Raw genomic sequence first — 13362 nt, forward strand, 5'->3', positions numbered from 1 at the left:
TCCTCCGCCATAAGTGAGGGTTTATTAATAAAATTGGGACGGGGTCACTCGTGGATAGGTGATTCTTGGCTCTTTAATTAGAAAAAAAAAAGTTAATTAAAATTGATAAGCATATAAAATAAGCCGCAAATTTTATATATATTCGAGGCAAGAAACAAAAAAACTAGGTTGCTTGATCCAAATTAAACTTTGATCAGAAAGTTAAAGCTAGCTCTCTTTAGAAGAAAGAAATAACATGCATGATTAGAAACTCAACCTAACCAATCTAGATCAGTAAAAAAGCAGCTGCATAATAAGACATAGTTAAGGGTTTCTTTTAATTAATCTTCCTCCACATATGGTTCGTTGAGATCGAGGTCCAGCACTTTGCGACCAGCCTAATGATCAGTTGCTCCCTCCTGCAATGGCAATTGTACAATTGTAAGAGCAGTTGTAGTCTGACTAGTGTGATCTTCACCCTTGCCTCCACATCTTGCTCGAGCTTTTGCTGATCGTACTGTTGCCCAGTGGCACTTCTTATGGCCACCAAGAGCTTGATCTGTTGGGAAACGTTTGTAGTATAAGTTGCATATGTGCAAAGATGCATGCTCTCCAGATTCTCTTGTTTCTTCAACTTTTACACTGGGAGTGGCATTCTTTTTCCGTTGTATAGCTCCAATCGATGGTTCCACAGCTTTAGTGTTCTTATCTTCGCCATGGCAGGATCTATGACCTCCCAATGCTAGAAAAGTTGGGAATGTTTTGCTACATTTCCTGCATGTATATTCATGAGGCTTCTTGAGTATCCTTTTCTGAATCTGAGGCTCAAAAGGTCTCAGTTTGGGCCTCGAATTAATCTCAATGTTGCGATTTCGTTGCTTGAGATGATCTACGGATAACTGCTCAAACTCGTACTTGCATTTGATTGCTTTTTTCGACGGAACTTTACTACTAGAACTTTTGCTTGCATCCATGGCTGTACTTGCACGCCTCCTAGACCCTTTACCACCAATCATTAATCGAGAATAGCTGTTATTTTCCGCTTGACGTTGGGACATCATCATCTGCTTCCTTGGGGCAACACATTCAGAAACTCGGAATGCTGTTTTGTCCTCAACATCTTCAATTTCGATCAAATCTTTTTGCCTTTCTGATTGATCTTGCGTCAGAAGTACAGACACACTACAAGAAATTCCCTTTTTTGCTGCCAAAGAAAATTGCTGCGAGCGGTTTTTGGACATAACAGAGCCCAATCACTGTAGCTGCATTTTTAACTTCGCGACATCATAATTCGCTATAACAAATAACCTATTACAACAACATATGGTCGTCGCAATAGATATTAGCGTGAACAGTACAACCATCACATGCGTTTGCCTGTTGCAGCGACATTATTATCACCGCAATAGTCTATAACATCTATTTTGATGAAAATCAGAATGGGTGTCTCGGCAAACGAAAGTCTTGAGTTTCCTCCCGCAAACAGAGCTCTCTGTCTCACCAAAAACCATAGGTGAACACCATCCACCTCCTACACATCGTCACTCCACGCCTGGCCAGTAAGTCTCCACTGTCTCTCTCTTTATCTTTCACCGTTCATATATTTCTCATCTCTCCCTCTCTCCCGACAACTTTCACTCAGTCCCTCTGATCTCTTCCTCCACGATTTAGGCTGCCCCATCCTACCCCACCATCGCGCGCCACCTCCTCCACGCGGTCCCTGTTTCAGCAAACTATCTCCAACTCCTTTTAATTTGTGTGGTACGTACTTCTCTCCCTTGATTCGTGTCTATCTCTCTCTGTTTTAGGTATTTGTATTTAGCTACGGTTTTTTGTTCAATTGCAGTAAATAATCAGTTATTACAATGCATGCTTTATCTACATTACGAATTCTTTGATGCTGAAGGATTGGTTTTGATTAGTTTTTAGATGCTGATTTGCTATTAATTTTGGGTTTTTGGAGGTTTGGCAAATGTTGTTTTGGGTGATATACATCTTAGAGTTCATGTATGAAATTTTATCTTATTTTGGTTAATATGGGGGTTTGAGCAACCCATGCAATATGGTTTGGCATTATTATGTTGGATGCCTTTAATATTAACTAGGCTCAAAGAAATTGGGTTGTGTAAATGACTCCATGTCTTGATAAGTATTGTGTACATGACCTTTAGTTATGTTGAAAAACCTGTGCAATTAATCTGGCGAGGAATTCCTGTGCAATTATGTCAGCTCTAAGTAAACAGTTCCTTTCTTTTATACATTTTTCTTTCATTTTCAGTAAAAAGACATGTATTTTTTCAATGACTTGTTATGAAAAAAATCCATAAACACCTTGCATTTTAATATGTTAGGGTATGCAAGGAGTATACTCCTGACATGCTTGCATGCATGGTATATATGTTGCAAGTGCTAGATATGATACCGATCTTTTTCAATTCTTTTTACATAACAAAATAAAAATAATATTTTTGTGAACACATTTTAAAAGTAAAATATGCCCTCCTTCTCACCAATAATCCCCGAGTTATCACTCACTAGCTAGTATGGTGAAAGGTGTCAACAGACTATAATGATCAAAGGAATTCAAGATTAAATTTACATTTAACAGATAAACAATATCAGTCACAAAAATGCTGCCTCCTGCTAGCTATATGGGGTCTTGAATTTATCTTACTAAAAGCTTTCCAAACAAAATTTATCCTTGCCAAATATCAAATGGAGTATTAATTATCCACATATTTAATTAAAGGCTTACAGTAGTTTACAAACAATATCTATAGATGCTTGGAAATTATTACACCCCAAAACAAAGGACGGGCATATATTTCAACAAGCCTAGCTGTATAAAAGGATAGAGGAGTGCTAAGGCTATGTTTAAATGCTGTGGTGATTAAATAATAAATATCGTAATAATTATTAATAAAGTTGTGTAACACACATTTCATTTTAACTTGTCTAACACACATTTCATTTTAATTACAGATTAGGCAATTGCATAACTCAAGCCTCGAAGAGGTTTCTGATGATCTTTATGCGCTAGCATGTGGACCTGACCCATGGGTTGCATCATATTCTGGTTGCATTATGAATGGAACCAAGTTCCACACAAAGCAACGTGAAATGCATCGTCTTACACAAAACTATGGTGTGCTTGTTCCTGGGGAGCATCAAGGTAGGCCTATTGAGTTCTACGGGGTTGTAATAGACATTATTGAACTCAACTACCTAGGATGGCGCCATGTATATTTGTTCAATTTTGATTGGTTTGATGTATGTGATATGAGAAGAGGAGTTCGTGTTGGCAGTCACTTTACAAGTGTCGACTCAACTTGGAAATGTTACAAGGAAGAGCCTTTTGTACTTGCATGCCAAGCGTCAAAGTTTTTTATCTGAAAGACAGAAGTTTAAGGAGAAATTGGCTAGTCATACAGAAGGTAACCACTAGGAATGTTTATGACATTCCCAGCACAACAGTTGGCGATGGGGATGATGATGACTTGGTTGAGGATGAAGCATACCAAGATGACGAATATTCTCCAGGAGCCCATTTTGTACATCAAGATGATACATGCGTAGATATGCCTTTGCATAGATTGGATATTGACATTCTTTTGGTTGATGCTACAGTCATGTTAGACGACCTTGATCGAAGAGTTGAAGAGGATGAGTTTCTTAGTAACAAGTCATCCTCGCTTGAGAGTGATTAGAATAGTGACAACACATCAAAGTCAAGCGGAGATGATGTAATTGCTAGTGATCATGAAACTGACTCTAATGTTAAGTAAGCATTTCAATAGCATCTATGTTGTAATGGATATGTTTAAGTAATTAATGCCTTGTTTGAAAATATATTTAGCTATTTCTCCAAGTAAAAATATGTTTACTTCTTGCCATATATAACATTTGTATTTGGTAATAGATATATGTGTGTGTGTGTGTGTGTGTGTGTGTGTCCCCACACAACTGTTGCATGTATTTGTTGCCTTGAGGCATGGTTGAAGAAATTTTAGTATATACTTACTCCCATGTCAGTGGCTGGTAGTCATGTTGTTAAGTATTTTGTTTAACATACTTATTCATCTATTTTAGCTTGCGTGAATTGAAAGGTATCATTTTCTGATGTGATTATTGGGTGGACTTGACTGTCAAAGCTCTATATTTCTTAATTTTAATGCTGCAGGTTGTAATGGAAATTATTTGGTAGTGCAGTGATGGTGTTTGTGGAATTCCCAGCCTTATGGTGCCTCGAATTTTACAACCAATTTCTGTCTTGTGCTTTAAGGTACCGTCTCTGTAGCAATAATCAAGCATATTCAATTATTAGAAAAATTTGATTTTGAGGAAATGGTTGTTGCATTTAGGCTAGTAGTACAAAATTATTTCAGTTTATTTTAGTCTAAAGAGACTAACATTATTTTAGTTTTTTTTAGTCTAAAGAGACTAAAAGGTTTAATATGTTTTTTTTCCACCAACATCTCGTGATGTGTGGGTTTGATGTTTTCTTAAAGTTTTTCCTGTGTGGCATCTGCTTTGACTTAGGTACTCTGGAATGTGCTATACATATTTTCTATAAATATACAGTCATATGCTGAAGTTAATGTTTCTTTCTACTCCATTTTATTTATTTACTCATACTTGATTATCTGTTTTTTTTCACAGTGATTCGACTGTATTGATCTATATAGCTGAAATTGGTGGGGTTGGCTAACTAAAGTCCATAATGCTGCCAAGTTTATTGTACATAAACTTAAACTGATGGCTGCTATTAATTCAGCCAAGGCATTGTCAGCAGTGTGCTTGTAATGGATGCGTATTTGTAAATTTTGGCCACTTTATCAATGCGGAACGTTATCAGTTATCTAATCTAATCATAAATGTATGAAATATTCGAATGACACAATGTAGTAGTGATCCCATATATTGAAACAAATGTTTACTGCAGCCGACAGAATTTGCATGTATTATTACCACTGTTATTAATACCGTACCGTACCGGCCGATACGGTCGGTATTTGCCGTACCGGCCAATATTTTGGCCTGTACCGGCCGATATTTCGGTCTTAATTTTTTTTTTCATTTTTTCACACTACAAGCTCATTTTTTGACCCTCAATCCAGACTAGGCTATTTATGATTTTTATATATATGTATTTATATATAATTTATTCATATATAGACTATTATTTTAAAATATAATTTATATACATATATTTATATATATAATTTATTCATATATCGACTATCCCAAAACGGTACACGAAACGGTACCGGTACCGAAATATTTCGTTCTAATGCTTTGACCGGTACGGTATTCAAAACATTGATTATTACCCTTTGTGAGGTATTTAATAAATTTAATATTAGGAAACCATTGATTACCGCAAGAGGGAGGATAAAAGGAGACAAAATAATTAATAATATTAAAAATTCCATGAACACGATTTTTCAAGTACATGCCCAAAAAGAAATAATCTTGCAGCCATTTTGTCTTTTTGCAAATACTCATACGTTTGGCATTGTTTTTTTTTTGCAAATAATCAACCTAAAAGCCAATAGTATATCCTCTTTGATCTGCAGCTATGTATTTTTGTAATCCCAAAATCTACATACCACATTATTTTGCCTCAACACCTCTGCACCGAAAATACATTAAGAGACTATTAGTGGCCGCTAATAGTCAACATCATGTAGTATGTATATATATATATATATAAAAGATGCATGCATCGATGGCAGTAATTGAGTCAAGAAGATGATTTATAAATATTTTGAGCTTAATAAGAATTAAACACCAAGGAATAGATTGCTGCAATACTTTGCTAAAGTAGAATTTCAGCCTCAAAGTTTATTCGGAGTAAATAGATAACATGTCTTGAACTGTTAGTAGCTTCCAGCTGTGCTTCAAAAATAATTATCCAGATTACTTCCAGTTGGAACCCACCGTCAAACCCAAAAAGCAAAATAATGGTGCTATGGCGCGGGAGTGTGAAAGATGGTAGTGGGTAAATTGGAGGGAAATAATGGTGTAGTCACTTTTTAAAAGGCTAAAAAGGAGATAACGTCACTTGGTGGAGTCAGAGTGTTGTCTTCTTGTTTTATCTTAGAACTCATAGTCCATAGAAAGTTGAGACTTGTTTTATCTTATAACTCACAGTTACTAGAAAGTTGAGACTTGTTTTATCTTAGAACTCACAGTCCATAAAAAGTTGAGACTTGTCTTATCTTAGCCCAAGAAATTTCCGAAACTATGGGTGGCTACTGAACAGCACATGTGGATGCCATTTCTCAAAGTTTAGATATTTTGTCAGATATATCTTCAAGCTTTGAAGAGATCCTAATAAGTATGTCCCTACGTAATGTTGTATGTTTTATGAATTTCATGACCACGTGTATATGCTTAATGAAAATAAAATTGCTGAGTTGATTTCATAATATTATTGGGGTGAAGCCAAACATTTGTGATGTATATTCTTAATCATTTATGTCTATTAGATTTTCCTTAACAATATATAAATGGGGGATTAATAATATGCAAAATAGGACTTAGAATCTGGTGATGTGTGCTGAGTTTAAGTAGTTTTTCCTGTAGCCTGAGAACAACTTATTTTAGGACTATGATCAATGGCTAAGTTTCTCAGTTAATTTCAACCCAATAATAGAGCTAAATTGGGATGACTCCAACTTAGTTGATGGCTTTCGGTGAAGCCATTTTAATCATTTTGCAATGGAACCAACAGCACTGAGTCATAATTTGTTGTTTATAACCACAATAAAAACAGGGTCTAGCACTATCCATTATGAGATCAAGCTCAAGGTTGGTTCCACTTGGGTCTACAAGCATGGCCGAAACAAAATTAATAATTATAGTGCATATATTCATATCATCCAGCTTTATCACAAATAGTGGTAGACTGTGTAATATTAGACCTTTTAGCAAGAGTTTGTGTTTTTAGCCTGCAGAAGTAAATAAGAATAGTACTTAGAGTATTTTGAGTACGTTGAGTAAAAATGTTGAGTACTCTTGCAACATCATGTATGCCTAATTTCTCAGATAAAGAGCCATGATGATCACCCTATTCTCAATGTTTTATTTTCTCATGACAGTTTTATTTATGAATTTTTGTTTTTTTTGATAAGTTATTTATCATTTGTTGAATATAGATTCCATTTTCAACTCCAATCATAAAGCAACCATTTGCCATGAGAGGAACAAGAAGAGGAGTTGGTGGACATGGCCGAATGACACAAACTCACATACACCATAGTAATGGCTGCACATGGAGTGGTCCAACTCCTGAGGAGCAACCTAGTAGGTGGACATGAAGGGTTGAGCAAAGCTCATCGTCTGATGACTCAACACAGCCCTCAAATCTGGTTTTGGGTACTGAATTTAATGTTATTAGCAATGGTACTCCAGAGACAAGGTCCGAGAATGATGGTAATAACTATTGTATATTTATCCATTACAAAGCCATTGCTAATTTCCTGTTAGATTTAACAATTAGCAATATTTTTTCTGTTATGAGGTTGTTGTGGATTAATTAGCATTTTTCTGCAACATTTCCATTGTCACAGTTTATTAAATGCATTGTACACTGAGATAGTGACTTTAATTTGTTACTAATATGTGTGAACATGTCAATGGCAGTGAACCAACCAATGCGGAGGTGTCGTGGACTAGCTGGGTGCACTGAGTTTATGAAGCTACGTAAGCTTGGTTTGATTCCTTTGCAGATTAATGATGGTGAAAGGGCAGCATCATGTTTGAATGTGGTGTTCTTTACAACAAGAGTAACATGGATTATCAATCATCATGCAACCATGGTTCAAAATAGTTGGGATGTTGTAGATGCACAAGAGAAAGAGGAGCTGATCAATCGTGTCAGGGTATTGAGTTGCAGTACTGAAAAATTGGGTGTTTAGAAAGTATTCCAGTTTTGGTATATTTTAAAAGTTGTTATATATATGGACTAAGGCATTTTTGGTGTAATGTTGCAAGCTGATTTCATCCTAGATTGGAGCAAAAGGAATCATCGCGAAATGGTCGAGAAGAACCTCGGAAAGAAGTTCAATGACTTCCACTACCAGTTTCATAAAATATACATGGGTTGTGCAACACACCAGGAGGCATTACTGAAGACAACATCATTGGTGGAACCAGATGTATGGAAAAAGTTATGTGAGAGATGGGGGAGTGACGAATTCAAGGTAGCAAGTGACGGGTAGAAGTTTGAAAATATAAGATAGCATTTGATTTGATGAAAGGTTATTGGAATGAGTTTCTGTTTTGATTATTGTTGACATAATCATTATTAATATTGCAAAAAGTATCCAATCAAAATAAGGCCAATAGGAAAAAGCAGCGTGTGAACCACACACCAGGCAGAAAGTCATTTGTGAGGTTAATACAAAAGATGGTAATATTCTATTGATTATCAAGATCTTCTCTGATTGGTCTATAGCTAGAGTGTTTACAAAAGAATGTAATCTGTTTTTTCATGTATATGATTGAACGGTCCAAGCTCAAAAAAACTTGATAAAATTCTATAAAGAAACAAGATGGTCAAAGAAGAAAGGGGCATTTGTCACTCCCATGACAGAAACACTCTATGTGCGTGCTCTCTAACTTGTATCATCTATACTATATTGTTCCATTCATAGATAAGTTTTGGAGTTAGTTATTTCCCCTAATTATAACTGATATAAGATATGTGCGTGCTCTCAGAATACGATGCTTGAGAAGTTAAATGAGATCGAGCCTGAGGAGCGCACAGATAAGGCTACTAATAAAATATTCAAATATGTGCTAGGACATAGGTTTGGTTATGCAAGAGTACTAGGTGGTTCAGTTATAGCCGAGCCTAGACCATCATATATGTCGACACAACTTGAGCACCTAGCCCAAGAAAATGAGAAACATAAAAATGAGGCAATGCAGTACAAGACAAAATTGGATGAACTGAAAAGGGATGTCAGACAATTACTAGTTTGGCAACAATCCTATGACTAGAGGATGAATGACTATGAAATTGAAGGAGTGTCTAATAGAGACACTCAAGGAAATCTTTAGCTGGATGGGTTTTACAACTAGGAGTTTTTTGATATTTTGTTAAGAACCATAGGCTAATTTTTGCTTGCATGCACATATTTTGTTAGTAGTTGTCTTAGAAGATGGTGCAGGTTTTTGAAGTTGGTGATACTAGCTGGAATGGCAGAAAAACAGAGTCATGGGCATATATTTGTTGGTCTAGAGCTTGGTGTTCCATTTTGTTAAAGGTTATTTTTGAACTTTGTAAATATGCTTTAAAGCCCCTTCCAATATCTGTCTTGTTAGGAATTGTTAAGAGAGTTTGGGAGTATTAGGTTGGTTTGGTTAAAACCTGGAACTTGGGAATGTATACTAGGTACTAAGAAAGTTTTTGGTAAGTTTTTCTATAATAGAGTATTATCTAGATTTGTTTTAATTGATTCAGTATAGGTATTTGATTGTTCCATAGAATATGCATGTAAAGTGATCATGATGAGAACAAACATTTGAATTAGGAGCTAGCTAGGAAGTCATAAATAATAAATTTGAAGGTTAAATTTATCTGTTCCAAAACTAGGTAATTAATGGCAGTTTCTGATTCATTCACATATTATAATTTTCAAGCATGGTATATATAGTTTCCCATAGATCTGGGGCCTCCATGCGTACTTGTGATTCCAGAACAATGAGAGCTATTGTTCCACAATATCAATTCAACAAGGCTGCCAAAGATATATACATTCTTTCATAATATATTGAGAATAATTTTGCTTTCATGCTTGGTAGTTTTCTATGATATGGGAGATTAGCCAAATTGTTGGTTTTTTGTTGAAAGACATGATGTAGGGTGCTGAAATGTTAACCATTGCTAATTGTTTGAATTTATCTAACTTGCAGGTAGACATAAGTTGTTTGAGGTTGATTAAAGAGACATGAAAATTTTTTATGCACCAATGAGCCTGCATGCAGGATGCAAAAACTGTACTTCACTCCCTGGTTAAAATGTATAGCCATGTTAACAAGAAATCCAATTTTCATCTAGATGAAAATTTAGCTTTATGTGTATAGGAAAATTAAGCTTCATCTCCATATTTATGTGTTTAGTGGCAGTATGTATTTAGGAATTTAAGCTTGATTTTGCATGACGTTAAGTCTTTCTGCTTGCTATAATTCCCGGATGTGAAAGTAAATGTGATGTTCATTCAAGCTTGTATGAAAATTGGATGGCAATGTACATGAAAATGCAAGTCAAATATATGGTGTTTTATCTAAGGTTGTATTCAAGCTTGACATTCAATCTTTTAATTATACATGGATGTCTATTTGCTATATTAAAATCTACAATAAATTAAAAGGCCTCAAATACAGGCTTGGCAGAGTACCAACTAGATGGAGAGGAATCTGATCAATGAATAATTAAATTGCAATTTGAGATATAATGAAATTTGTTAGAGTTTTTGTTCAATTGATACATATAATGAAATTTGAGATATACAGAGGAAATGAGATATACAGACTGGCGAAAATGAGATAAACAGAGGAATCTGTTCAATTGATACATATATTTGAGATATACAGAGATATAATGAAATTTGCAGTACTTCAAGTTTTCTAATAATAATTCTATGATTGGCACAAATGGGTTGAGATTGAGGATCAATTACCTGGTTTCATCATCATGAGTTCCAGCCATATATAATAACAATTAGCTATGCTTTTGAAAAAACTAGAAATTTATCTATGGATATATTTTTGCCACTTGGTAAACCCATTGATTTGCTGAGTTCGTTCATCGCCGAATTTGGGAATTCTTGTAGAGCAAATACCCACGAATTTTAATGGCTAGAATTTGAAAGGCTATAAACAATTTATTCCCTGCGCAATTCACCCCTCCTCGCAACCAATCCTTACGAATTCCGATGTAAGAAATATATGGCCGTGTTGGTATGGGTTTTATTTCCGGCATTCCCCAAACATGCAGCAAGGGATGGCTTTTGCGGTGCCCCTAGTATCGCCGTAGGTTGATGATGGCGGCACCCCAACATTCGCCATAATAGCCCTTCAGTCTCAAATTGGGCATTGACATATTGCTACAGGATATGTCTTCGGAAAAATTTCCTTACAATTGCGGTGACCCAACCTCACTGAAGATGAATTTGAGGTGACCAAAATTTCACCGTAAATATCGTGAATTCCCGACGACGTCCCAGCCGTAATTGCCCTTCAAACCCTACCTATTCATCGAGTTTTGCTGTGGGACAGATAGGCAGCAACATTTGCAGCAATTGCAGACCCCTTGCAGTTATCACTGAAATTGGTCTGACCAGACGTTTTACTTTCAACCAATTAGCGATGGACTCATATCGCAGTTGCTACTCAATTGCTGCGAGAAACCAGAGGAATTGTGGTGAGCTCGCTCCCCGCAAGAAGCCAAATTCCTTGTAGTGACATCGGAATATGATCAGATGCCAAGATAGTTGGGTCAGGACGAAAAGTCATTGGGGTGTTGTCAGGTTGATCGATTAATGCAAGATTGTTTTGGCCTCTCCAACCACTTCTGGACCACTTGGGTAAGCACCGAGTTTGATCATTATTCTCTGTACACAATATTGTTTCTATGGTTGATGTATCATGACTGCCTTCTTGATCTTTTTGCTCTTCTTCATGGGCAACTGAAAGGTCCAAGAAGTCCTTGTCTTGGTGATCTTGATCTTGAGGAAGCCGAATCCCTTTCCAGCTCCTCTCAGTGTGGAACTTCATGTGCCCGCACAATGACATCAGCGTCGGGAATTTCTTGACACAACAAGGACATTGGTATTCGCCTCCACTGCCACTTGCTGCACCAGTTTTGAAGGTAGTAGAATTCACAGATTTAGGCGAAAAAGCAGCATCCAGTACCTTTGGTTTTGAACTGATCTTCATCATCTTCTTGGTCTTGGGCTGAGCAGGCTGAGAGTGAAGGATCCACATGTTCCAATCATCACCCACAGCACCCTCTGCTGATGAGTAGAACTAATCTTTTTCGCTCAAGTCATGCTTGCGAATACCATGATTGCCCCTTTGATTCTTGAAGCTTTGTTTTTTGTGTTCCAGGCCAAGTCTTGACGATCTGCAATACTCTGTCGTTCTCAGCTGACTCTTTGTTCTTAGACACAAATGTCTCCATTAATATTAAGGAACCACGGCCATGCACCTTGGTTGCATCTCCCGAAGAAGCAACCTCATTATACCCAGCTTCCAACCCATCTTTCTTCTTATAATCCTCCATATGCGAGAGAAAAACCAGGAACAAAATGAGAAAGAGAAGAGCAACAAAAACTCAGTAGAAAGGAAGAGAGTAGTGCTTTATACTGTTAATAGTTCAATCGGCCGAAGATTTAGGTGCCGTTTAGATATTGACTTAAAGATGAAATAAGTTGAAATGAAAGTTAAAAGTTTAATAAAATATTATTAGAATATTATTTTTAAATATTATTATTATTTTGAGATTTGAAAAAGTTAAATTATTTATTATATTTTGTGTTGGAATTTCAAAAACTTGTAATGATGAGATGAGACGAGAAGAAACACTTCTTGTATCCAAATGGGGCCTAATTTGTTCGTCATTAAATTTATCCTTTTATAGATTTAGTCATCGTTTGGATGTTGATATGAGATAAAATGAGATGAAATGAAAATTTTGTGAATGAAATTGAAATTGTTTGAGTTTTGATGTGTTATTGGATTTTGAAAAATGAGATAGAAAAAAATGAATAAAAATATTATAAAGTTAAAATACTTTATAACTTGAGAAATACTTGAGATAGCCACAGGGGAGGCCTGGGACAACCACCGGCAGCCACTATTGGGGTCGCCAGCGGTTCCTTGGAGAATTGACGACGGTCGAGTCCCACACCTGGACAAACGCTATGCGAGGAAAACACAAGCTGGCAACGACACGCTAGCTGCCGACAGGTCACTCATGTCACCTGCCTGCTGGCTCTCGGTGCCAGAGAACGCCGGGGAGAACTTTCCCACCGGCCACGTGCTACTGACTAGCTTCTCGGCCATGGTTCCCTCAGCCAACGCCCTCACGAAGCTCCTCGATCATGGGCTCCTCGCTCCTGAGCTCTTCCTCGGCTAGTGCATGTCCATGCCACTTCCTCACCAACCCTTCGGTCATACAATGGCAGCCAAATGCTCCTTGACCATGCACGCATGCGGGGGCGGGGCGGATTGGGGCAAGGTAGCAGGGTGCAGGCCCCACTGCCCACCCCTATCTCCTATCACCTTTCCAAGTTAGATAGTCACACAACCTTTCCTCATTCAAAAGAATCCTAATCCCTGCCCTCTAAGCCTTGCAACACCTCAAGGAAT

At 36.9% G+C, this 13362-nt stretch overlaps 2 protein-coding genes across 4 annotated transcripts; one reads left to right on the forward strand and one right to left on the reverse strand.

Moving 5' to 3' along the window:
• Positions 1 to 377: 377 nt before the first annotated feature.
• On the reverse strand, positions 378 to 1220 carry LOC121265798 (zinc finger protein AZF2-like). The gene has a single exon (XM_041169464.1). It carries the CDS (start codon positions 1218 to 1220, stop codon positions 378 to 380), a length of 843 nt encoding a protein of 280 aa, XP_041025398.1.
• A 6376-nt stretch (positions 1221 to 7596) lies between these two features.
• Positions 7597 to 10219, forward strand: LOC121264484. 3 transcript variants are annotated; one of them, XM_041167672.1, is made up of 5 exons: positions 7597 to 7865; positions 7977 to 8186; positions 8303 to 8395; positions 9159 to 9270; positions 9904 to 10219. In XM_041167672.1, the coding sequence occupies exons 1-5, from the start codon at positions 7614 to 7616 to the stop codon at positions 9930 to 9932; spliced, it is 696 nt and encodes a 231-aa protein (XP_041023606.1). In that variant the 5' UTR covers positions 7597 to 7613; the 3' UTR covers positions 9933 to 10219. The 3 variants fall into 3 exon arrangements, with proteins under 3 accessions (XP_041023606.1, XP_041023607.1, XP_041023608.1); XM_041167673.1 differs by having other exon boundaries at positions 9159 to 9254; XM_041167674.1 differs by lacking the exon at positions 9159 to 9270.
• Positions 10220 to 13362: the final 3143 nt, after the last annotated feature.

The sequence above is a fragment of the Juglans microcarpa x Juglans regia genome, chromosome 5D (genome assembly GCF_004785595.1).
Source record: "Juglans microcarpa x Juglans regia isolate MS1-56 chromosome 5D, Jm3101_v1.0, whole genome shotgun sequence".
Classification (NCBI taxonomy): domain Eukaryota; kingdom Viridiplantae; phylum Streptophyta; class Magnoliopsida; order Fagales; family Juglandaceae; genus Juglans; species Juglans microcarpa x Juglans regia.

What these genes read in the sequence shown, in the direction of transcription:
- LOC121264484 (XM_041167672.1), top strand. Translation starts at nt 7,614, where the DNA reads ATGTCAATGGCAGTGAACCAACCAATGCGGAGGTGTCGTGGACTAGCT. An exon ending in GGGGGAGTGACGAATTCAAG is followed by an intron (nt 8,187 to 8,302) that starts GTAGCAAGTGAC and finishes TTAATATTGCAA; the next exon opens with AAAGTATCCAATCAAAATAA. An exon ending in TGAGGTTAATACAAAAGATG is followed by an intron (nt 8,396 to 9,158) that starts GTAATATTCTAT and finishes AAGATGGTGCAG; the next exon opens with GTTTTTGAAGTTGGTGATAC.
- LOC121265798 (XM_041169464.1), bottom strand. Translation starts at nt 1,220, where the DNA reads ATGTCCAAAAACCGCTCGCAGCAATTTTCTTTGGCAGCAAAAAAGGGA.